Genomic DNA, 22730 nt, shown 5'->3' with positions numbered 1-22730 from the left:
CTGGGCAGGTGCGGTCCTCTCCGACGGGGGGATCATGTCCGGCAGCAGGACCTGCGGAGGGTCGATGCCCTTGCTCACTTTCTGCTGGATGAGGTGCATAGCCAGGGCAAACTGGTCCTTGTTCAATTTCCCCATCTGCCTCGTGTCCGCCAAAGCCCTGGAAGCGAGGAGCCGTCAATCATCCTTTATTATTATATTTATCCCACACCTTTTTCCTCCCCACCATGGAGACTCGTAGGAAGCTGCCTCCATCAACACAGATCAGTATGGCTTCAGACTTTCTGTTTTATTATGTGCGCAACTACCCTTAGCCTGCTGCTAAGATACTAGTCCTCATGGGTCTCAAAAAAAAAGGGGGGGGTGAATAGGAATGTGTCCAGGGCAGCTGTCTCCCAGCTCCATCTGGAACACAGGATGAGACCCTCCCTGCCCGCAGACTGTCTGGCCAGAGTGGTGCATGCTCTGGTTATCTCCCGCTTGGACTACTGCCATGCGCTCTCCGTGGGGCTGCCTTTGAAGGTGACCCAGAAACTGCAACTAATCCAGAATGCGGCAGCTAGACTGGGGACTGGGAGCGGCCGCTGGGACCACATAACACTGGTCCTGAAAGACCTGCATTGGCTCCCAGGACATTTCCGGGCACAATTCAAAGAGTTGGTGCTGACCTTAAAAGCCCGAAACGGCCTCAAAGGCCCAGTATCCCTGAAGGAGCGTGTCCACCCTGGACACCAGGGTCCCTCTCCCAAGGGCCTTCTGGCAGTTCCCTCCCTGCGAGAAGCAAGGTTACAGGGAAGCAAGCAGAGGGCCTTCTCGGTGGTGGCGCCCACCCTGTGGAACGCCTTCCCGTCAGATGTCAAGGAGATAAACAACTATCTGACTTTTAGAAGACATCTGAAGGCAGCCCTCTTTGGGGAAGCTTTTAATGTGTGGTGTTTTGTGGCTTTTTAAATATTCTGTTGGGAGCCGCCCAGAGTGGCTGGGAAAACCCAGCCAGATAGGCTAGGAGTAAATAAATTATTATTATTATTAATTATTATTACCAGATGTGCGCCAGGATGTTCTGAGACAGCCCCGAATGCATGAAGATGTCCTTGACCTCCAGGCCGCTGACGAAGCCGTCCAAGTCGAGGTCCGTCTTGAGGAAGATCTCGTCGTAGCGGAGCTTGTCGGTCAGAGGGACCACCCAGGACGCAGGCGGCTGGAATGAGAAAACCAGACTTTGGCATGGCACCCCCGGGCACCCTAAAAAACTGCTTGCGGGGGGGGGGCGGCTCATCCGGGTCTGGCTTCCCGAGAGCCAACAAGATACCCTCCCCCAAACCAGAGAGAAATGGGCTCTGGTTGTCCGCCATTCTAAGGTAGACTGGCCCTGCCTGTGGAGGCTTTGCCGCGGAATCGACAGAACCCTGACGCAGCGGCTGGGTCAGTTCAGCTACTGATTGATTGGTTGATTGTGTGACTGCGGACATGGATAAAAGCCCCCCATCCAAACAATGACTGTCATCAGTGCAGGTAAGAAAAAATAATTTTTCATTTTTATTAAATACAATGCTGTCTTATTTAGAGAGTAAAATCCACGTTCAATGGCTGTTTTAGGGGTCGTTGTTAAAAGTGTCGAACGGATTAATCCGTCTTGCATGACTTTCTAGGGGAAAGAAGAGAGCCTTGGTTTTGGAACGCTTTGGTTTTGGAACGGATTCAGTTTGAGAACCATGGTACCGCCATATTCAATAAAGGTTTCCCAATCTTCTTAAAACCTATCTTCTTCTTGATCTCTTATTCCGGAGTGGGGCACTTTTTGCAATCTAGCAGCGCACAAATCTCACGAAATAATTCAGCGGGGAAGCTGCCGCCGCTGCTTCAAGTGGAAGTGAGTTCCGCAGTCCAACCACGCCAAAGTTCGCATCACGCGAGCGGCTGCCCCCCTCCAGCTTCAAGGACCGGATCCGCCCCCCCTGGGGTGCGGGGAGGCCCTGACTCCTACCTGCTGCGCCTGCTTGAGGCTGTGCTTGGGCGAGAGGCTGCCGGTGCTGTTGAGGCTGGTGACGCTGCCGTGCGAAGGGGTGGAGCGCAGGCTGTCTTTGGGCGGGGGGCTGGCCGGCAGGACGGGCACGGCCCCGGGGAGAGAGGGCGCCTTCTTCCGCTTGGAGGGGGGCACCAGGGGCGGGGGCAAGGCAGGCGGAACGGGCTCCTTCTCCAGCGCGCGGTAGACCAAGTGCATCGCCTGAAATAATAATAATATATTTTTATTTATACCCCGCCCTTCCCGGTTCAAAAACCGGGCTCAAGGCGGCTAACAACAAATTTAAAACACTTTAGGCAGACGAAGATGATGGATTTTTGGGAGCTACCCAACCTGGCCAGAAGAGTCCATGACCAGAGGGAGGACCAAGAGGAGTGGAAGAAATTCAAAGCCTATTTAGCTAAATATGTTAAGATAATATAAACAGAATTACTTGCGAGTACCAAATAGGCCTAGGATTTGAAAATGTGATGTGTATAATACTATGTTAAAGTTAAAAGCGAAAAGAAAGAAAGATGTTAATTGACCAAGTAAATTTTATGTGGAAATAGTTTTGGAAAACTGTTATAATGATTTATATGGAAACTCAGCCAGGGGGATTTGAGGAAGTCACCTGACAATGTTAACAACAGTGGAACTACTACAATCAGGATAAATGTTTGCTTTTTGCTTTTCTTTTTTTCTATTTGTTTGTTATAAATTTGGAAAACTAATAAAAAAATTTGGGGGGAAAACAACAACAACAACAACAACAACAACAACAACAACAACAAATTTAAAACACTTAATTAGAAAAGCAGCATAAAATAAGGTATAAAAACACGAATAACAATAAAATTCAAAAATCAATTAGATAATCCCCAGGGCTAGCTGGCTGAATTGGTCCTACTTGGGCCAGCGAGGAGGTCAGGGGAGAATTAGCTGTGAGGTCTCAGAGCGGGTGATCTTCATAAAAGGGGTGGGAAGAGAAGGGAAATAAAAGATCAGGCTGAATTCAAATTAAAGGCCAGGCAGAATAGCTCTGTCTTACAGGCCCGGAGGAAGGAGGTTAAATCCTGAAAGGGCCCAGAGAGGGAAAAGATGTCTGCGGGGGGGGGGGGGGACAAGGGGAGGATGGAGGGCAGAGAGGCTGTGCCAAAATGGGGGGGCCCCCTGGGAAAGTGTGGCACCTTCCCCTCCACTTTGGGCAAATGAGAACCGGCAATCGATATAGACTGCGCCTGCAGCTGGAGGTTCCATCGGAGAGAGCACGGACCGGGCAACCAAGCGCTGGATAAACGTACCACGGCAAACTCGTCTCGGTCGAGGTGGCCGTCCTTGTCGATGTCGCTGAGATCCCAGACCTTCGCAGCCGTTAGGAGGCAGAGGGAAGGGGAGAGAGAGAAAGGGCAGAAAGACGTCAGGACGCCCCCAATAAACTACCCCATATTGTTGATTTTTAAATAATAATAATAATAACTTATTATTTATACCCTGCCCACCTGGCTCGGTTTCCCCAGCCACTCTGGGCGGCTCCCAGCCGAATATTAAAAACACAATACAGCTTTAAACATTAAAAACTTCCCTAAACTTCCCTTTCGTTTTGTTCATGTCTTTTTGATAAGTGCCCTGAGACCTGAGGGTATAAAGGTAAAGGGACCCCTGGCCATTGTTTTTTTTTAATAATAATTTTTATTAATTTTAACATATAAATTATAATACATACCACAAAACTTCACCACTTATACAATCTTTTTTTGGACTTCCATCAGCACCTCTGATGATCCAACGTTTTAACCACTTCTTATACATTTCTTAAATTCATACTGCCTTTAATTATCTTAACTAACCATCCTCCCCTTTATCCATTTTTGCAATAGTTCCAAGAATTCACCTTCCAAGGTGAATTATTGGGACCCCTGACCATTAGGTCCAGTCTAGCTGAATTCTGCAGCGGCTGAAGTCTCCGAACCGTCTTCAGAGGCAGCTCTACGTAGAACGCGTCACAGTACAGTGGTACCTCGGTTTACGAACAGCCTGTTAACGAACTATTCGGTTTTCGAACTCCGCAAAACCGGACGTAGCGTCCCGGCTTGCAAACATTGCCTCAGTCTACGAACGGAAGCTGAACAGTGGAAGGGCACCGGTGGCAGGAGGCCTCATTAGGGAAAGGGCGCCTCGGTTTAAGAACAGTTTCGGTTTAAGAACGGACTTCCGGAACGGATTACGTTCATAAACTGAGGTACCACTGTAATCTAATTATGCTCCGTTGATGGGGCAAATTCCGCCGTTCGGAGCAGGAAATTAAAAACTGGGGAGGATATGAGATAGATAGAGAGAGAGAGAGAGAGAGAGAGAGAAAGAAAAAAAGAAAGAGAGAAAGAAAGAGAAAGGGAGGGAGGGAGGGAGGGAGGGAGGGAGGGAGGGAGAGAAAGAAAAAAAGAAAGAGAGAAAGAAAGAGAAAGGGAGGGAGGGAGGGAGAAAGAGGGTGAAAGAGAAAGAAAGAGAAAGAGAAAGAAAGAAAAGAGAGAGAAAGAAAAAAGAGAGAAAGAAAGAGAGAGAGAGAGAGAGAGAGAGAAAGAAAGAGAAAGAAAGAAAGAGAAAGGGAGGGAGGGAGAAAGAGGGTGAAAGAAAGAAAGAAAAGAGAGAGAAAGAAAAGAGAGAGAGGGAAAAAGAGAGAAAGAAAGAGAGAGAGAGAGAGAGAGAGAGAGAAAGAAGAAAAGAAAGAGAAAGAAAGAAAGAAAGAAAGAAAGAAAGAAAGAAAGAAAGAAAGAATGGAAGGAAGGAAGGAAGGAAGAAGAGAGAGAGAGAAAGAAAAAAGAAAGAGAGGAAGAGAGGTCTGCTCACCCTTCCCAGGATATCGAGAGGCAGCTTGGAGTTCATGAGGACCGGCTTCACTTTGTCCCCCGACAGCAAGCCGTTGACGGGCAGGAGGCTCTCAAAGATGCCGTCAAACTTGGCCTTTTCCTCCATCTGGAAGTATAAAGGGAGCTCTGGGAAAAGGCGGCCCCACTGCGGAAGGAGGAGGAGGAGGAGGAGGAAGAGGACCCCCTTTCGCCCAAGGGGGAGACACCCCCCAATGCAGGGGTCAGCAAACTTTTCCAGCAGGGGGCCGGTCCCCTGTCCCTCAGACCTTGTGGGGGGCCAGACTATATTTTGGGGAAAAATGAACAAATTCTTATGCCCCACAAATAACCCAGAGATCGAGTTTTAAATAAAAGCACACATTCTACTCGTGTAAAAACACACTGATTCCCGGACCGCTTGCGGGCTGCATTGAGAAGGGGATTGGGCCGGATCCGGCCCCCAGGCCTTCGTTTCCCTCCCCATGCCCCAAGGGGAGACTCACCCTGACGGCCCAGTGAGCGTCCGAGGAGGAGGAGATCAGCAGGGGGCTGGTGCTGTCGGGCTGGAACGAAGGAGAAACGGCGCGCCGTCAAGACCCCCTCCCCAAAACGTCTCCGCCAGCCCGTTCCGGCACCCCAAATCTGAATATTCGGAAGCCAGAGCTCCAGCAGAAAGGGGTTGCCTGGACTATATGGAATTGGCGGAAATGACTGGTAGAATCCGTGACCAGGGAGAAGAGTCGGTGGAAGAAGATTGGAAGAAATTTAAAGACTATTTACAGAAATACTGCAAAATTAAAGAATGTTAGAGTGATGTTGGATTGAAATTAAGTGGCTTCTAGCTGTACAGGCTTTAAAGTTATATATAGATTAAGATTAAGGATGAGGACTAAAAAAGTCAAAAGAAATGGAAAATTGGTTTTTAATAGATTAAAATTTAATGTTATATTATATTAAGATTAAGGATGGGATTAAAAAGGAGGGAAAGGAATTGCTGGACAAACAAATTGAATTGGAATACAAAAGAGGGAGGTATGAGGAGGTCCGGGAAATAAGTAAATGTAAAAGTTGTGATGAAAAGATGGAATTGTTTTTAACTGTTTTTTCTTTTTTCTTTTTCTATTTTGTATTTTGTACTTTGTATGGTGTTTTTTCTTTCTATTTTTAAATTTCTTTTTTTTTTTAATTAAGATGATTTTTTCATGTGAAACTCCAATAAATATCATTTTAAAAGAAAAACAACAGAAAGGGGTTGCCATTCCTGCCCGGCCCAGCACCCAATATTTGGAGAATATTCAGAGGAAAGGGATTGCCGTCCCGTCCCACCCCGGAGGAAGGTCTCAGAAAGCAAACAGGTAAAACGTACGGCGCACTTACGAATTTTGGCGGAGGCAGCGCCAGGGTGAGGTTGGTGAGGGCGACGTCGTGCCCGTTCTGCGCACAGGCCACCAGCCGCAGCGCCACGAAAAAGCCCTGGGTCAAATGCAACAGACAACGGGGTCCCTTGTATCTCGAAATTAATAATTCCAGACAGGGTGGGTTTGATTTAAATCAAATCACGACTCAAATCGCTTTAAATCAAATCACGATTCATTATTTAAATCGCTTTTTTTTTTTACAGAAAGATTCAGCCTTGCTGGTACCATCTTAGCGTTTACAAGCAGATGAAGGTTTCGTTTTTGGAGCAATAAATTTCCAGTGTAGTTTTTCGCACTTATATCAAAAACTACTGATTTGGTTCTGCTATTAGGAATACGTAAGACAGATAATTACGAAATTACTGCGAGGTTAACTGTTTACACTAGGAAAACATTTCTGCTGTGCTTTATCGGAAAGAGAAAAACGATCAGTTCCTTCACAACTATTTAAGCTATTCATCTAAAACAGTAACATTGCAGCATATGTGTCCATGTTTGTAAACTGATGTGGTTAAACGTTTTTTTCTTATAAAAAAACAACCTTAGACTGAGTTTTAGCACACATGAAAAACTTAAAACAAATCGTCATTTCCTGATGAATAGCCTTTGGACTGTAATGTAACTTAAACAGAAAATCTTTAGAAAGGCATTTCCTCCAAAAGCATTTTATTTTTTTAAAAAAATCCGAATTAAACTAAAAACAACAGCACAATTCAATCTAATTTAAATAAATAAATACAATCTGATTTTATTTAACTAAATAAATTATTTATTTAACGAAAACAACGGCATTATAGCCTACGTATCTGGGTCCCTGCATTGCAGGCGAACTGGCTAGATGAGTCTGGGGTGCCTCTTCCAAGCCTAAACAGCTGTAGGAATCTTTAAACTCCTCGGCTGGGCATCGCCACGTACCTGTTTGTCCAGGAAGCCTTTGCCCTCCGGATCGGCCAGATCCCAGATCTAAAAAAACACACATACCAAAGAGAAGGAAAATAAAAACCACACCCCGATCCAGCGCTATTCAATCAAGATCCTTTATTAGGCACATTATCAAACAGACACCATGTACAAATTGTGCAAAATACGAGCTCAACGTAAGAAGGTTTGTCCCAGTCAGATCTTTGACTCCAGAGACAATCCATTTGCATAAATAATACAATACGGCACTACCGAAAATCCCCACTAATTCTCTTTATAATGGCTCCGTCTTTCTACACGGACAGCACTCTGATCCGGCACTTTTGCTTTTCTCAGATGTGCCGCTGGAGCCTTGAATTCCAGAGACTTGGCGAAAACGCTAAAACTGCCGGTTCGATCCCCGGGCTGGCCTGGATGACCCGAGGGGTCCCTTCCAGCAATTGTACACTTCTGTGAAATGGGCTCGCGGGCCGATTGTTCCTGCAACATTTTCCGGAGCGGGGAATGGCTTTGCAGCCCCTGCGACTAAAAGGGGGAAGGAGAAGGCCGGAGCGCTGCACCCCCAAACTCCTTCTCCCCGAAATCCCGGGCCGAGCTCAACTTACCTTCCCCAGAATGACGTCGGCCAGACCCGACTTCTTGAGGAAGAGGGCGGCTTCGCCGGCCCCGATCCGGCCCGTGCAGGCTGGGTCCACCTGTGGAAAGCAAACAGCCACACCTGAGCTGAGATAGAATAAATAATAATAATAATAATAATAATAGATTTATTTATACCCCGCCCATCTGGCTGGCTCCCAACAGAATATTAAAAGACACGATAAAACATCATTTAAAACATTCCTAAATAGGGACAGCGCCCTCTGCAAGCCAACTGCAACCCCCCAGGTTTTGGGGGGCTGTCGGGGTGGCATTTGAGCTCCTCCGCTCGACATCCGGGTCTTTCTGACGGGGCCCAATTGGGGGCCCCAAGGTGCACCAGCCCTGCCTACTTGAGCGAGCTTCTCCCCACCCAACCGGGGGGGGGGAGGAAAATCCGGAAAGTCGGGGAGGCTGGGGTCATTATTTTTAGCCGAAAGCCCATGGTTCGAATCTCCCTGGCGGTATCCCCAGGCAGGGCCGGGAGAGGCTGCCTGCCTGAGACCCGGGGGAGCCGCTGCTGCTGCTGCCAGCCCATGCTGGCTATCCTGACCCCAATTCTTGCCTCCTCCCCGGGGGTTTCCAGGGGAAGGGGGCGAAAGGAGCCCCCGGCACTTGCCTGCTTGTAATACGTCTCGTAGAGGGGGGTCCCGGCGGAGAGCTAGACAGGAGAGGGGAAAAGGGACGTGGGGAGAGAAACAAGGTGAAGCACGTATTCAGATACAGAGAGCCCCCCTTTCAGCGGACCCAGTCCCTATTGAGACCCCCAAGAAAGGACCCTCCCTCCAAGCTCGTCTGAAAGCGGAGGGATGGGTTTGTGGGAAGGGGGATTGGGGCCACAAAGGGCAGGCAAGCCCCGAAGCAGAGAAAGGATGTTTTCAACCCCACTATATAATTCGGAATTAAAACCCCCAACGGCTCCATCCGGCACACAACTTTCTGGAGCAAAGGCGAGCCCGTCGGATCTCTCCGGACCGGGGGCAGGAAACTCGCCCCCACGCTTCCGAGGTCCTGCCCACCCTTCCTAGGGACGGGTGTGCCTGGGGAACTCCCTGCCACTGTAGGCGGAAAGCAGGGATTCCGGCATCCCAGCCCAGACGGGCGGGGTGCAAATGGCGAAATGATTAGGCTTGTTCTCCCTGCCCCCCTCTTTCGGACGTGGCCTCTGCAATGCATTTATTGATTTTCATTATTGTGCCTGGCTGCGATTTTCCTGTTTTTACGGACGTGCAATCCCAGGTCCTCAGAGCAAAGAACGCTGAGCTCCCCGCTCGTCTTTCTGCCGCCCTCCCTGGACTATTGTCAACAGAAGGAGCCTGTTCCCTGGTTCCTCGGCCTCAAGGACAGGCAGGGGGAAAAATAGCCGCTCCCTGCCCTCCACGACGCCGAAGGTCAGTCCTGCCCTACCCAAACGCTGCACGCTCCATTTCGGAACAACATCCGCCTGCGGAACCAAGGCGGGTCGGCCCCCAGTTCCTGGCAAAGCTTGGCTTCCAAAGGGAAGGGAGAACAGAAGCTCCCCCCCCCCCAAAAAGCAGCCACCCCAAAATAAGAGACCCCGGGAAGCAAAAGGATTTCATGTTGGAAACGTCCAAATTCCAAGCAAGGAAGGAGCTCAGAGTACAGTGGGCGCTCGGGTTGCGAACGTGATCCACGTTCGCAACCTGCAGTGGTGCATCTGCGCATGTGCAGGTTGCGATTCGGCGCTTCTGCACATGAGCAGTGCGAGATTGAGTGCTTCTGCGCATGTGCGACCGCTGAAACCCGGAAGTAACCCGTTCCAATATTTCTGGGTTTCGGCGGTCCGTAACCCGAAAAAACGCAACCTGAAGCGTCTGTAACCCGAGGTATGACTACTTCGGAAGCAAAAGGGTGTATCTAATGGATAGATAAGCTAACTGCTAATAGAGCACGGCAATAATAACAATAATAATAATGGTAATTATTATTATTTGCACGCTGCCCAGCAGACTGGGTTGCCGCAGCCGCTCTGGTTGGCTCACAATATTAAAAACATGGTGAAACAGGTTGCATACACCTGCGTTGCAAGGGGGGGACGAGGCGATCCTTGGGGTCTAACTCTGAAATCTGGGTTGCGATCGCCACAACGGAAAGACCAGGAGCCATTCTTCCTTCTCCCCCCACCCCAGTGAGGTTTATCATTCTTAGCAGGGCCGGATTTCAGTGTAATGCGGCCCTCGGCTCCTGAAGGTAACAGGGCCCTTTCTATCTCCAGCTGTCCTTTGTCCACAACAAATTGCCGCTGGTTTTTGTGTGTTTAATATATGCTTATATGGCAGGCTTGGCCAAAGTTGGCCCTCCAGATGTTTTGGGACTACAATTCCCATCATCCCTGACCACCGGTCCTGTTAGCTAGGGATGATGGGAGTTGTAGTCCCAAAACATCTGGAGGGCCGAGTTTGGGGATGCCTGTACTATATGGTCATTGATGGACCTCAGAGGTATCTCAAGCCATTTGCGCATGTTGCCCTGCAACCAGTCCATGCAGAATGTTGGCACCCTATATATAGAAAGGAGCAAACCAGGGATATTTTAGGGAGCAGGCGGGGCCCATGACTTACATCCTTGGAGCCGACACAACACAAAACACTGTTGCTGCATGTAGGTTTTATTTTATTTGCTTTTTATCTTATATTTTGGAAATGTACATCCAGGGTTTTTTCCCCCTTTAATTTTTTGGGGGCCCCCAAGAGAGTGGGGCCCTAAACTAGAGCTTGCTTAGCTTATTATACATAAAATCCGGCACCGATTCTTAGTATTATTTCATTTCTATGCCGCTTTATATTTCAAAGAAAAAGCATAAATGCTTCTGAAGACCAGCTGTCGGGTGCTGTGGCCGAGATTCCCGCCTCGCCGGCGGGTTGGGCTGGATGACCTTCGGAGGGCCCCCTTCCGACTGTACGGTTTTATGAAACAGCAGAAGGCTGGCTGGAGAAGTTGGGCAAGCTCCACCGACGCAGCCAGGAACTTCCTTCCACAGCCTGGGCTGCCTCTCCCCGCAGCCAAATTGCGCAACCGGATCCTTTGCAATCTTGTGGCGGGGAGAGCATTCGAGGGCACGCAACTCCCTCGGGGTAAACGCCGCCTGCCCGGCAGCCTCCCTCACCCCAATTGTGCCCCCCGAAGGACCAGGTGTGCAGCTTAAAATGGGAAAGAGGGGCAAACGCCTCGTTGCGGAAAGGACCGAAGGCTGTGCTTTTGTGGGCCCACAAGTTGGGCATCTCCTGCCTTGCCCACCTTTCGCTCAGCGGTGCCAGGACTTTGCCAGCACGAGGGGGGCAGGCACGAACCCCCCTTCCCCACACGCACGCAGAGCGCCGTGCCCCCCTTGCCTCGCCCCACCCCTTCCCCGCATCATCCCCACATCCCTCGTCTTAACGCCATGCGCTCCTGAGAACCATCTGGGCACCCAGGCTTTTCCCTTGCCAACCGCAAGAAGGCCTTTTCTCTCCGTCGACAGCAGGCCGGCCGCTCGGCAGGAATACAAATCAGCCCCCGGCAGACGGAGCTCTCGAGATTTGGGTCGGCGTCCAAGGAGGGAGAGGCCTGGAGAGCGGCTCTCGGCGCCCGGCGGGTCTGGACCGCAGGTGCCCCCACCCCAGGGAGGCAAGAGAGCTCCCTCCCGGCTGCAGCGCCCGCCAGGAGGCGAGCAGGGAGGTTGCCTTCTGCAGAGTCAGGCCCCCGGGTCGCCGCAGCGGCCCAGATCAGCTTCCAGCGAGCATTTGGAACAGCAAAATACCGGAAAGAAAAGCATGCAATATGCAGGTTCTGCCGGTTCGTTCAAAAGTGGCCCAAACCAGTAGCCTGGGCGAAGGAAACACATGACATTGTCGGAGGAAAGTCGCCCGTTTCTCTCTACTCCCTGAACATGCCCAAAGCTTTGCTCTCTAGCCAAACAGACCTGCCACACTCCAGAACGCTGGAATCATAATAATAATAATAATAATAATAATAATTGTACCCTGCCCATCTGGCTGGGCAGCACAGCAATTCGGGGCGGCTTCCGACAAATGTAGAAGCATACAAAAACACTGAAAATTAAGGACTTCCCTAGAAGCTACGGGGGAGGTTGGGTGGGTGCTTTCGCACTCGGGTCCAAAATCCCTCGAGGGAGATCCCTGCGCCCATTCCGACGCTCGGCCAACAGCGATCCGCGCCAGTTCCCCCCTACAGATTGTAGGAGAGACAGATCCCTTCGAGTCACGTAACAGGGGAGTCACAGGACCACCGCGCCACGAGGGACCCCACGAGTCATCTAGTCCTACCCACTTCGACGCAGGGACCTGATGCAGAACTCGAACCCACAACCCTGAGACCAGCAAGCAGGTTCTGGGCTCAGCGGAGAGAGGCTGAGGAAGCTCCTCTGGCCTTCGTGAACCCGGCACTCGCACCCGGCCCTTTGGGGAGCTGTGACACGAGAGATTGTGCAACACCCCGCCCTGCTGGTGACACAACACATCCGACAGGCGGGGCAGGCAGCATGGGGGCAGGGCGCCTGCTTGGCCTGCAGAAGGCTCCGGGTTCAATCCTGCGACAGCGTCGCCAGGTAGCGCTGGGAAATAAGGGGGCTTCTGCTGAATCTTGAGGACTGGAATCCTGGTTTATTTTTAAGGAAAGGACACCTGCTTGGCCTGTAGAAGGCTACTGGCTCCGTCCTCAACAGCATCTCCAGGCAAAAATGCTCCTGAGAGTTGCTACCGGCCTGTGCGGGCGGCACTGAGTCCCCCGAGGGCTCCTTGGCGCCTTCTCGGAGCCCCCTTCGACCCTCGTGCCCCTGCGGGTACCTGGGGAATAGGACCCCCTTCCCCACGGGGGTCCGGGAGACTCAAGCCCCACTGTCGCCCGGGGAGAGGTGGGCCTCTGCACCCGCTCAGAGGCACTGTGGTTCCCTGCGCCAGCGGGCCTGGCATCGCGTGGGGACGTGCGGTGGAACCGGGACCCCCCCCATGGCCATTAAGTCCGACCCCCAACAACACAGCACTCTTAGCTTTTAAAATACCCCACCCTCAGAGAATACCGGGAACTATAGTTCTCCCCTCGCTGAACTACAATTCCCAGGATTCAGGAGGGGGGGTCTTTGGGGTGTGCGCCTGCCCCACCCTCTCCTGCTTCTGGCTAGTTCAACTGCTGTAGCGCAAATCAGTCAGATGAGTGGGGTACTATTATTATTATTATTATTATTATTATTATTGGCTGGGGGGGCACAGGGCCAGGTGCATGGCTTGAGGTCTGACCCCAGCCAAAGGTCTGACTCTTCTCCAGCCCTTATTTCTCAAGAGGGGGTCCAATTATTATTTTTTGTGGGTGCAATTATTATTATTTTGGGGGGAGGTGTTCAGCGTCTTCCTAAGAAAGGCCTGAGGGGGGGGTCCTGCCTCCATCCTTCTCTCTTACACACACAAACAGCTGGTTCCAGGCCCAGGAGCTTCTTGGGGGGGGGGTCTTCAGCTGGGGGAGACCCTGCCAATACCCCCACCCCACCCCCCTGCGGCAGATGGAGCCCATCTGGCGGACGACCCCCACCCCATGTCGCCAGATGGACGGGCAGGCAAATCCGGGCGGCCGAGACTTGGGCTGGCTGAGGGTGACTCCCCCCCCAAAAGCCGGGAGGGTCTTGGCCCCCCCCCCAGGACAGCCCTGCAAGGGAGGCTGGCCTGAGTCACCCCTGAGGGTGGGGGGGGTGCAAGATGGGGTTGGGGGGCGGCTTTGGAGCTGCCTGCTGGACCTTCCAGACCCCCCCACCCCAAGACACGGGAAGAGGGGGGGGGTGCTGCCTGAGCCCCTTCCCCAGGCCTAGTAGTGGGGGGGGTGAGAGAGAGGGAGGGGCAGTCAGAGGGGAGGGGGGGAAGGTCTAAAGCCCCCTCTCCCTCCCTCCCCAGGCACTTGGGATGCGGGGGGGGGTCCATTGGGAGGGGTGGGGGAGAGAGGGTGGGGGGGCTCAGACCCCTCTGGTGAGAGGGGAAGAAGGGGGGAAGGTTTGAAGCCCCCCTCCCCAGGCCCTGGGGATGTGGGAGGGGGGCCTATTGGGGGGTCAGGAGGGGCTCAGCCCTTCTGGTGGGGGGAGGAAGGAGGAAGGGGGAATGGTTTGAAGCCCCCCCCTCGCTCCCCAGGCACTTAGGATGTGGGAGGGGGGCCTATGGGGGGGGAGGGAGAGGTGGGGGAGGGGGCGCCCCTCCTCCCTCCCAGGAAACCCTCCAATGCATATCATGGGGGGGGGGGATGAGGCGATCATCCAGGTTGGGGGGGTGGGGTGAGGGTCTCCCTGCCTGGCTCAGTCCCCCCCCCTGCAATTTGGGGTGGGTGGGGGCGCCCCCAGCTGCTGCCCCCGCCCCTCCGGGGAGGAGGGGTCTCCCTGCCCTGGCCCCCCCACTAGGGCCCCTCCTGGCCCCCGAGGGGACACCCCCTTCCCGCCGGCTACCTGCGCTCCTCCGCCGAGGGGGCCCAGCGCCGCCATCTTCCTCCTCCTCCTCCTCCTCCTCCGAGGCCGGGGGGCGGGGCCACCAAGGGGCGGAGTCACGGGAGAGGCGGAGCAGCGACACCTGCCGGCCGGGATGGGAAGGGGCGACGCCGCGGCCGCGCGAGGCAGCACTCTTTGCACATGCTCAGAGGTAGGGGATGGCATCCCCTCCCACGTTTCTCCCCTGAAAATAGGGACGTCCTATTCCATCCCCTCCCACGTTTCTCCCCTGAAAAGAGGGACGTCCTATTCCATCCCCTCCCACGTTTCTCCCCTGAAAATAGGGACGTCCTATTCCATCCCCTCCAACATTTCTCCCCTGAAAATAGGGACATCCTATTCCATCCCCTCCCACGTTTCTCCCCTGAAAAGAGGGACGTCTTATTCCATCCCCTCCAACGTTTCTCTCCTGAAAATAGGGACATCCTATTCCATCCCCTCCAACGTTTCTCCCCAGAAAATAGGGACATCCTATTCCATCCCCTCCGACGTTTCTCCCCTGAAAATAGGGGCGTCCTATTCCATCCCCTCCAATGTTTCTCTCCTGAAAATAGGGACGTCCTATTCCATCCCCTCCGACGTTTCTCCCCTGAAAATAGGGACGTCCCATTCCATCCCCTCCAACGTTTCTCTCCTGAAAATAGGGGCGTCCTATTCCATCCCCTCCGACGTTTCTCCCCTGAAAAGAGGGACGTCCTATTCCATCCCCTCCAACGTTTCTCCCCTGAAAATAGGGATGTCCTATTCCATCCCCTCCGACGTTTCTCCCCTAAAAATAGGTAAAGGGACCCCTGACCATTAGGTCCAGTCGTGGCCGACTCTGGGGTTGCGGCGCTCATCTCGCTTTCAGGTCGAGGGAGCCGGTGTTTGTCCACAGGTCATGTGGCCAGCATAACTAAGCCGCTTCTGGCGAACCAGAGCAGTGCACGGAAACGCCGTTTACCTTCCCGCCGGAGCGGTACCTATTTATCTACTTGCACTTTGACATGCTTTCGAACTGCTAAGGATGGCAGGAGCAGGGACTGAGCAATGGGAGCTCACCCCGTCATTGCGGGGATTCGAACCACCGACCTTCCTATTTCATCCCCTCCGACGTTTCTCCCCTGAAAATAGGGACGTCCCAAGGAAAAGCAGCACATTCCAGGTTCAAATCAGAAACCAGGACGGCTTCTCTAAATCCAGGATTGGAAAATAGGGACACTGGGAGGGTGTGGCACAGCTCAGTCAGTAGAGCACGAGACTCTCAATCTCAGGGCCGTCGGTCATGGGCCTGGCCAAGGGCAGCTTGTCTCCCTTATCAATCAGAATCAATACAAATCTGAGGTTCTGCCCCCCCCCCTTGCAAAGCCTGTCTACCAAAAAAACCTCTGGCTAAGCCCATGTCGTGGCTTCGAGCCCCATGTTGGGCAAAAAGATTCCTGCCTTTTCAGGGGGTTGGGCTGGATGACCCTCGGGGTCCCACTTCCAAATCTAGGGTTCTGCAATTCTACAAGCAAGCTGTGAGGCAGCCTCTGCTGAGCAGGGCCCCCCCCCCAAGTGTTTTGGGCCATCAGCCCAGGATGAGGTAAAGATAAAGGATGCCCTTTCCCACGACACGTGATGGCAGGAGTGAGATTGCCCCCCCAAAAAACCCTGATTTCTTTGGGCCACATGGCAGGTGGGGTGGGGTGGGGAGAGAGGAGGGGGCCGCTAGAGGAGAGACAGGAGGGAGCAGCTCCCTGGTTTTGGTTAGTGTGTCCTCCCTCCACAAATACACACCCTTTTCGCCCAGGAAAGCAAAGAACATTTGAACGGGGCAGAGGAACTTTGCCTGTTTATTGAACTTTTCCAGAGCTAAGTTCACTGAAAAGGCCCCCCCCCTTCTCTCTCTCTGTGCACCCCTCTCTTCGCTTTTCCAGGAACATTTGAACAGCGTAAAAATAAATACAACCCTTCCTTGCCCCTTCGTCCCCCAGCCCCAAATTTCCCAGTCCAGGTCTGAGAAGGAGATTCAGAGCTCCTCCTTCTGTGCCACAATCCTTGTCTCTGGGACGGTTTCCCTCTTCTTCTTTTTCTCCTTCTTCTTCTTCTTCTCCTTCTTTTTCTTCTTCTTCTTTTTGGCCTCCTCCTCGGCTTCCCTTCGCTCCCGCTGCTTCTCCTCCTCGATCTGTTGCTTACTCATTTTCTCCTCGGGCTCCTGGAAGGGGATTGCGGATCAAAACCCGCAGAGTTTTCCGCCCAGCAAACAAGTCCGAGGGAGAATCCTCTCCGCTGCCCACCTCACCTGGAGGGAATTGGGCACCTGGGGGAACCGGCCGGCCCAAGCCCTCCAAACACGGCCCTCTAGTCTCCACTGAGCTGGAAAGAGCCTCATTTCAGGAGGCAGAGAAGCCCCCAGTCAGGGACCAGAGAGGCTGGGGCAACTGCTGGCCACACCAGGGCCAGCGACCCGTCTCAGAGAGCGAGTGATGCCCAGAGATAGATGTAAATAAACCCAGGAGAGGAAGCTGCTCCCCTTTCCCCTGGGCCCTGCTGGGTCAGGCAGGACCTCTGATACCTTTGTTTCTCCCCAGGTCTCGTCCCCAAATTCTTCCGCGTATCCTTCGTCATCCGTGATCAAGAAGTTGTCAAAAATGGTTCCCGATCGCACCTGCGAGAGTGTGCCTTGTTAGACGCTGCACACCTTGCTCTCAGCCAAAGATTCCCATTTATTTGGGACGTTCATGCCCCGTTTCGAAAGGCCACCAGAACAAAAAACCACGTTCGATTGTGGGGTTGCCCTGGCAGCCTGCCCTGCCCTCATACTGGCTCTCCAGCCCTTCCGGGCTGCAGAGCCCACTGCAGATGACCTCTGGGGCAAAGGAGGGAGAGGAGATGTGAAGAAGCTGGACGCTAGTCTCCCCTCACTGGCCTTTGTGGGGAACAGAAAACGGGAAACCCCACTGACCTGCCACAGGTCCAAGCCGATGACACTGATGTTCTCGTAGATGGAAATGGTGGTGTCCGGCAGGTACTCCGGATTAGCGATTTGCGGGTGAGGCCAGATGCCTTTGAACCTGGGGTTGGGGATCTTCCGGGGCTGCCATTCCCCCTGGAAGAAGCCACAGGGTGTTAGAGAACCCCATCGTCCAGCCCGGACACCAGGGTCCAGCTCCCGAGGGCCTTCTGGCGGTTCCCTCCCTGAGAGAAGTGAAGTTATGGGGAACCAGGCAGAGGGCCTTCTCGGTGGTGGCGCCCGCCCTGTGGAATGCCCTCCCGTCAGATGTCAAGGAAATAAACAACTATCGGACTTTTAGAAGGCATCTGAAGGCAGCCCTGTTTAGAGAAGCTTTTAATGTTTGAAGTTTTATTCTGTTCTTAATGCTCTGTTGAAAGCCGCCCAGAGTGGCTGGGGAAACCCAGCCAGATGGGTGGGGTATAAATAAATAAATTATTATTAATTATTAATTATCATCATTATTATGATTAGAGGGCCTCAGCGCTCGTGGACCAAGCTAGCCATTTCTTTTCGCAATTTAATTTCACTTATGAGGTCTCTCAAAACGACTTGCGGAGCAGCGGAAACAATTGCGATTTAGAAACGAAAGGCAGTTATGCAGAAAGCGAGTTTAAAAGCTAAACCAACAGCTAGACAACTGCAAAGAGCCACCCAGCTTCCATCTCCAAGGGCCCCCCAGTGACTGGAAAAGGAGCTGCCCTACCCGGTAAAGTGGATTCTTGAGCTGGGGGGGCTCCCAGGGGCCTTGCGCCACGGCATCCCAGTCCTTGGGTTTCTCTGCGCTGTTGTCTACAATGTACTCGGGGACGTCCCAGTCCTTTTGCAGAGGGAGAAAGAGAGTGGAGCAGGGGAGAGAAAATAAGCAAAATTAGCAAACACTGCCCAGGTCTCAGGGAAAGCCACAAGGGATGCGACTCAGCTGTTCATTAAGGTGACTGAAATGCTAGCAGATGACAAAGGGGAGGATTGAGAGGCCCAGCTCCTCGTCTGCCTCCACCTTCAGCCCAAAGGGGGATCAGAGACTGGAAAGACACACCTGCTCTGCCTGGGGTGGGCTCTCTGGGCTTCCTGCTTCTGAGGCCTTATAACCAGCAGCTCTAGGGCACGGCTCACCCACACCAGAGCAAGGCAGTAATAATCACCTCCGGCTTGGTGTCCTGTGGGTCGTCGATTTCGGCAACGTCATCCCAGTCCTCCGGCTTCCTCACCGTCGGGTCGTTTATCTTCCGCGGGGGCAAGAAATCCCAGTCGTCTTCCACGTCGCCGGACGCTACCCTCTTGTTATCGATTTTCACTTCGTAAGTGAGGTCGGGTCTTAGAACCAGCGTGTACAGGTGAGTGAATCCGTCCACCTGAACCCAAACCACAGGGGAAAGAGAAACATGGTTTTCTATCACCGTTGACGTCGCATTCCAGCTGTGTAGGCCCTCAGCTCCTGAAGGTAATGGGGCCCTTTCTATGTCCAGCTGTCCTTTGTCAACAACAAATTGTCGCTGTTTGACATTTGAAGGCAGCCCTATTTAGGGAAGGTTTTAATGTTTAATGCTGTATTGTGTTTTTAATATTTGGCTGGGAGCCGCCCAGAGTGGCTGGGGAAACCCAGCCAGGTGGGCAGGGTATAAATAATAAATTATTATTGTTATTGTTAATGAACTCTCTGGACCCAACAAGGGTCATGTGTGCTCATATGTAAAAAATAAGTAACCCTCTTGTTCCCCTTGACAGTGCCCATTGCATAACAAAAGGTTATGCTTAATTATAAGTTCACAAAGATATTTCCCAGCGCGGTTAGAGGTGGTGTCCATTGCTGTCCTCTGATTTCACGTTCGTCCTCCAAGTTTAGTCCAGATAATATAGTATTTTGTGGGGAAACAAGGCTGATCCGGGCACTGAAGTCACCTCCCAAGACAAGGCAAGGGTTGGGTGACAGAGAGTCTATACTTTTGAGTAGTTGGTCAAGTTTTCCCCAATATGATCTCAGTTCCCCAGAAGACTTTACTGGAGGTATGTACACGCAGATACAGTAAGTATTTCTCAGGAGACTATCATATGTGTGGGTAAGGATTTTGGGGGTCCTGGCTAGTTCTGGAAGCTCAAAACAGTTTGCAGAGCTGCAAACATATGAGAAGCTGCCCTTTTCCCTGCCATAGGAAAGGCTGTTCTTCAGGTAAAAGGCAGGGATAAGTGAGGGGCAGCGAAAGGTAGCCACAACGCCACTTTCCTCTCAGGGCTCCCTATCACCCTCCCAAGGACATGCCCCCGTTCTCCACAAGCCGCACCCCAGCTGACTGCCAAGAAGGATATTTCAAAACGGAACTCAAAAACGCTTCCTGCACTTACTTTGCAGCGGATCTGCCTCTTAATGGGATAGAGTTTGTTCTTGTGGTTTAAAATGACATGGACCTTCTTTATGTCGGAGCCGCAGATGTCAGGCCCTTAAAAGAGAAAGAGTTGGGTTTTGCCTCTCGTGCGCTACTTTAAGCTTTCAGAAACTGGCTCCACTCCCAAAACACATCGGATAAGATGCTGGGTATTTTAAGGAACAGTTTTCTAGCCGTTCCTAGCACCTACGCCCAAACGCAGCAGGTTACAGGAGCTTTGCAAAAGTGGGGAGAGGGGGGTATCCCTAATGAAACCACAGAATGTGAAAGGGCTCTCGAGAGGTTTTGAATATACCGTATTTTTTGCTGTATAAGACTCACTTTCCCCCTCCTAAAAAAGTAAGGGGAAATGTGTGTGCGTCTTATGGAGCGAATGCAGGCTGCACAGCTATCCCAGAAGCCAGAACAGCAAGAGGGATCACTGCTTTCACTGTGCAGCGATCCCTCTTGTTGTTCTGGCTTCTGAGATTCAGAATATTTTTTTCCTTGTTTTCCTCCTCCAAAAACTAGGTGCGTCTTATGGTCTGGTGCGCCTTATAGAGCGAAAAATATGGTATGGGGGGGGCAGAAATTCGGGACAGACTTGAGATCAAATTGACACCCGGTGCCATTTTTATCTGGTTCGGTTTTTTTAGAACACCCCAGCCATCTCACCGAACATGACATAATACAAGGATTCCCCGCTCATATTCTTCTGGTCCAGGTCGGAGGGGAAGATTTTCACATATCCGCCACCGCAGTCCATCTTCTGCTCGTGCTTGACCGTGTACTGAATGACCAAGGGCTTTCCCCTGTTGCTGAAGGGCTTGAACCGCGACGAAATGGCATAAAACCTGACGTTTTCCGTCGTCTGCAGACCTGCAATGCACGAGGCAACGTCTCAAACCCACAGGCGATAAATGTGAAGCCTTACCAGTACAATCAAACCTCGGTTTCCCAACGTTTCAGCTGCTGAACGTTTTGGAAGCCAAACGCCGGAAACCCAGAAGTGAATGCTTCAGTTTTCAAACGCGCCTCGGAAGTCAAACGGATTTTGAAGGCGTGTTTTTCATTCCCCCCCCCAATTGATTTTGAAGCCCGCCCTTTGATCCTCGGTTTTTGAAAGTTTCAGAAGTCGAACGGACTTCCAGAACGGATTACGTTTGAAAACCGAGATTCCACTGTACTTTATTCCCTCTTCCCAATGAGCACAGCTCTGATTTTGTGGGGACTATAATGAAAATGGAGAACACGCTTATCGTCAGTTATCTAAGATTTGAAGCCGCATTCTTGAAACAAATTTGTGCGCAGAATAAAGAGAAATGTTTCAGCATATGTTTTGGGACTACAATTCCCATCATCCCTGACCATGGGTCCTGTTAGCTATGGATCATGGGAGTTGTAGTCCCAAAAAACATCCGGAGGGCCGAGTTCGCCTATGCCTGGTGTATGTAGAAACAAACCAAATTAAAAACAATAAAACTAACAGTAACTGCCCCACCCCACGTTTGCCGCTGGTCCAACCCCACACAGGTATGAGGCCCCTGGAAAATGGCTTAGAAGCTAATGTGGCCCTCGGCTTTAAAAAGCTTAACAGCAGGAATAAGTCAAAGCTGATGTCGTGTTGCTAATGCGTCCTTGGAGGACGTTCCCAAACCTTTGTCCGTTTCGCGATCTCCGTAAAAGCTCCCGGCCGTCAGCCGGAACTTCCCATAGTTAGATTTGTGCTGGGAGAGAACCCACCTCTCTTTCCATTTTGCTGTTGACAGAGAGAAGGGGAGACTCGTCACGGCAGGTGGAAACGCAAGCAAAGCCTTAAAACCCTTGGGAAAACGCAAGCCCCACCCCACCGAAAGGCGAATTGTTCAGCGACACACGTCAGGAAGCCAACAAGCGAAACACACCCGGGTGCTCATGCAATGCACTCAAACTGTGTACCTGTACGTCTGTATTTGTGTATTGATTGCACAACACACTGGTGTTATTATTAATAATAATGTTATGCTGGGAGCTGCCCAGAGTGGCTGGGGAAACCCAGCCAGATGGGCAGGGTGTAAGTAATAAATAATGATAATAATTAATTATGAGGGGTCAAGTTACAGGGAGCCAGGGGGACTCTCAGCCTACCACAAAGGGGTGTCGTGAGGATAAAATGGGGGTGTACAAGAACTGGGCCGGCCAACCTTGGCTCCCTTGGAGGAAAGGAGTGGGTTATAATTAAAGTTAATTAAATTAAATAAATGGTGTCGCTGTTGTTTTCTAATTTTGGTAGATTTTAAAGAAACACAGTTTTATTGCCCTTTCCATCTTTTCTAATCTCCAAATGGGTTGTTTTAAGGCCCCTTTCGTTTTTGAGCAGCGCCTGGCACCAGGCTTCCTCCTCCCTGATCCTGGGGGAAAGGACAGAAGGAGCTGAACTCCAGAGTGCACATGTGAACGGGGCTCCAGACGAGAGTCAAGGGGGAGAACACCGCCCTCGCCGCGCCAGGCTTCCTCCTTCTTCCAAGCAGAGCCTGGGAAAAAGGCCGGAAGATGCTGGACTCGCAAGTGCACGTGTGAACGGGCCCCCAGACGAGTGTTAAGGGGGGGGAGGCCGGAAGGGGCTGAGCTCTCGAGTGCACGTGTGAACGGGCCGCCAGATGCGTGTCAAGGGGAAGAACACCGCCCCCGCTGCGCCAGGCTTCCTCCTCCCTCCAAGCAGAGCCTGGGGAAAAGGCCGGAAGATGCTGGACTCGCGAGTGCACGTGTGAATGGAGCCCCAGACACGTGTCAAGGGGGAGGCCCCGTCTCTGCCTCCTCCACCTCCGTCCAGGAACTGCTCCCGGAAGTAGACGGTGCCTCGGGCGGGCCGGGCCAGCGCCACGGCCAGGGCAGCCAGCAGCAGCCGGGCGAGGCGGCCCATGGCGAGGCGGAGGCGCAACGGCCACTGAGGGGAGAAGCCGCCGTCGCCGCCGGCCGGCCGACGGACGCTCCCTATTGGCTGCCTGTTTTCCCGCCTCGCGCCCCATTGGTCCGCGTCCCACTCGCGCTGCGCTCCGATTGGTGCTTTCCCTCTCCCCCCCCCTCTCGCCGCCTCACGCGCCGACGCCCTC

The 22730-nt window shown here is 52.3% G+C and overlaps 2 protein-coding genes across 6 annotated transcripts in view; both read right to left on the bottom strand.

Moving 5' to 3' along the window:
• Positions 1–14342, bottom strand: part of EPS15L1 (epidermal growth factor receptor pathway substrate 15 like 1) — a 38792-nt gene extending 24450 nt beyond the window's left edge. For all 5 annotated transcript variants that reach the window (XM_080988807.1, XM_080988809.1, XM_080988810.1 and 2 more), the window contains exons 1-11: positions 14263–14342; positions 8443–8484; positions 7793–7882; positions 7182–7229; positions 6226–6321; positions 5352–5411; positions 4850–4975; positions 3307–3366; positions 1985–2224; positions 1041–1198; positions 1–157 (exon numbers count right to left, since the gene is read on the bottom strand). In XM_080988807.1, coding sequence (XP_080844933.1) covers positions 1–157; positions 1041–1198; positions 1985–2224; positions 3307–3366; positions 4850–4975; positions 5352–5411; positions 6226–6321; positions 7182–7229; positions 7793–7882; positions 8443–8484; positions 14263–14298 — 1113 coding nt within the window. In that variant the 5' untranslated portion in view covers positions 14299–14342. The remainder of the gene's footprint in view (positions 158–1040; positions 1199–1984; positions 2225–3306; positions 3367–4849; positions 4976–5351; positions 5412–6225; positions 6322–7181; positions 7230–7792; positions 7883–8442; positions 8485–14262) is intronic.
• Positions 14343–16068: 1726 nt separating this feature from the next.
• On the bottom strand, positions 16069–22592 carry CALR3 (calreticulin 3). The gene is made up of 9 exons (XM_080988684.1): positions 22441–22592; positions 21296–21397; positions 20314–20517; positions 19619–19713; positions 18421–18630; positions 17982–18095; positions 17228–17371; positions 16838–16930; positions 16069–16477 (listed from the first exon to the last, which is right to left on the bottom strand). The coding sequence occupies exons 1-9, from the start codon at positions 22538–22540 to the stop codon at positions 16292–16294; spliced, it is 1248 nt and encodes a 415-aa protein (XP_080844810.1). The 5' UTR covers positions 22541–22592; the 3' UTR covers positions 16069–16291.
• Positions 22593–22730: the final 138 nt, after the last annotated feature.

This window comes from Podarcis pityusensis (assembly GCF_964106645.2).
Source record: "Podarcis pityusensis genome assembly, chromosome: 18".
Classification (NCBI taxonomy): domain Eukaryota; kingdom Metazoa; phylum Chordata; class Lepidosauria; order Squamata; family Lacertidae; genus Podarcis; species Podarcis pityusensis.
Note: the sequence above shows the minus strand (reverse complement) of the source record. Positions and strands in the feature narration are given on the sequence as shown.

What these genes read in the sequence shown, in the direction of transcription:
- CALR3 (XM_080988684.1), bottom strand. Translation starts at nt 22,540, where the DNA reads ATGGGCCGCCTCGCCCGGCTGCTGCTGGCTGCCCTGGCCGTGGCGCTG. An exon ending in GGAGCAGTTCCTGGACGGAG is followed by an intron (nt 21,398 to 22,440) that starts GTGGAGGAGGCA and finishes CTCTGTCAACAG; the next exon opens with CAAAATGGAAAGAGAGGTGG. An exon ending in AGACCTGGGGAGAAACAAAG is followed by an intron (nt 16,478 to 16,837) that starts GTATCAGAGGTC and finishes ATCCCCTTCCAG; the next exon opens with GAGCCCGAGGAGAAAATGAG.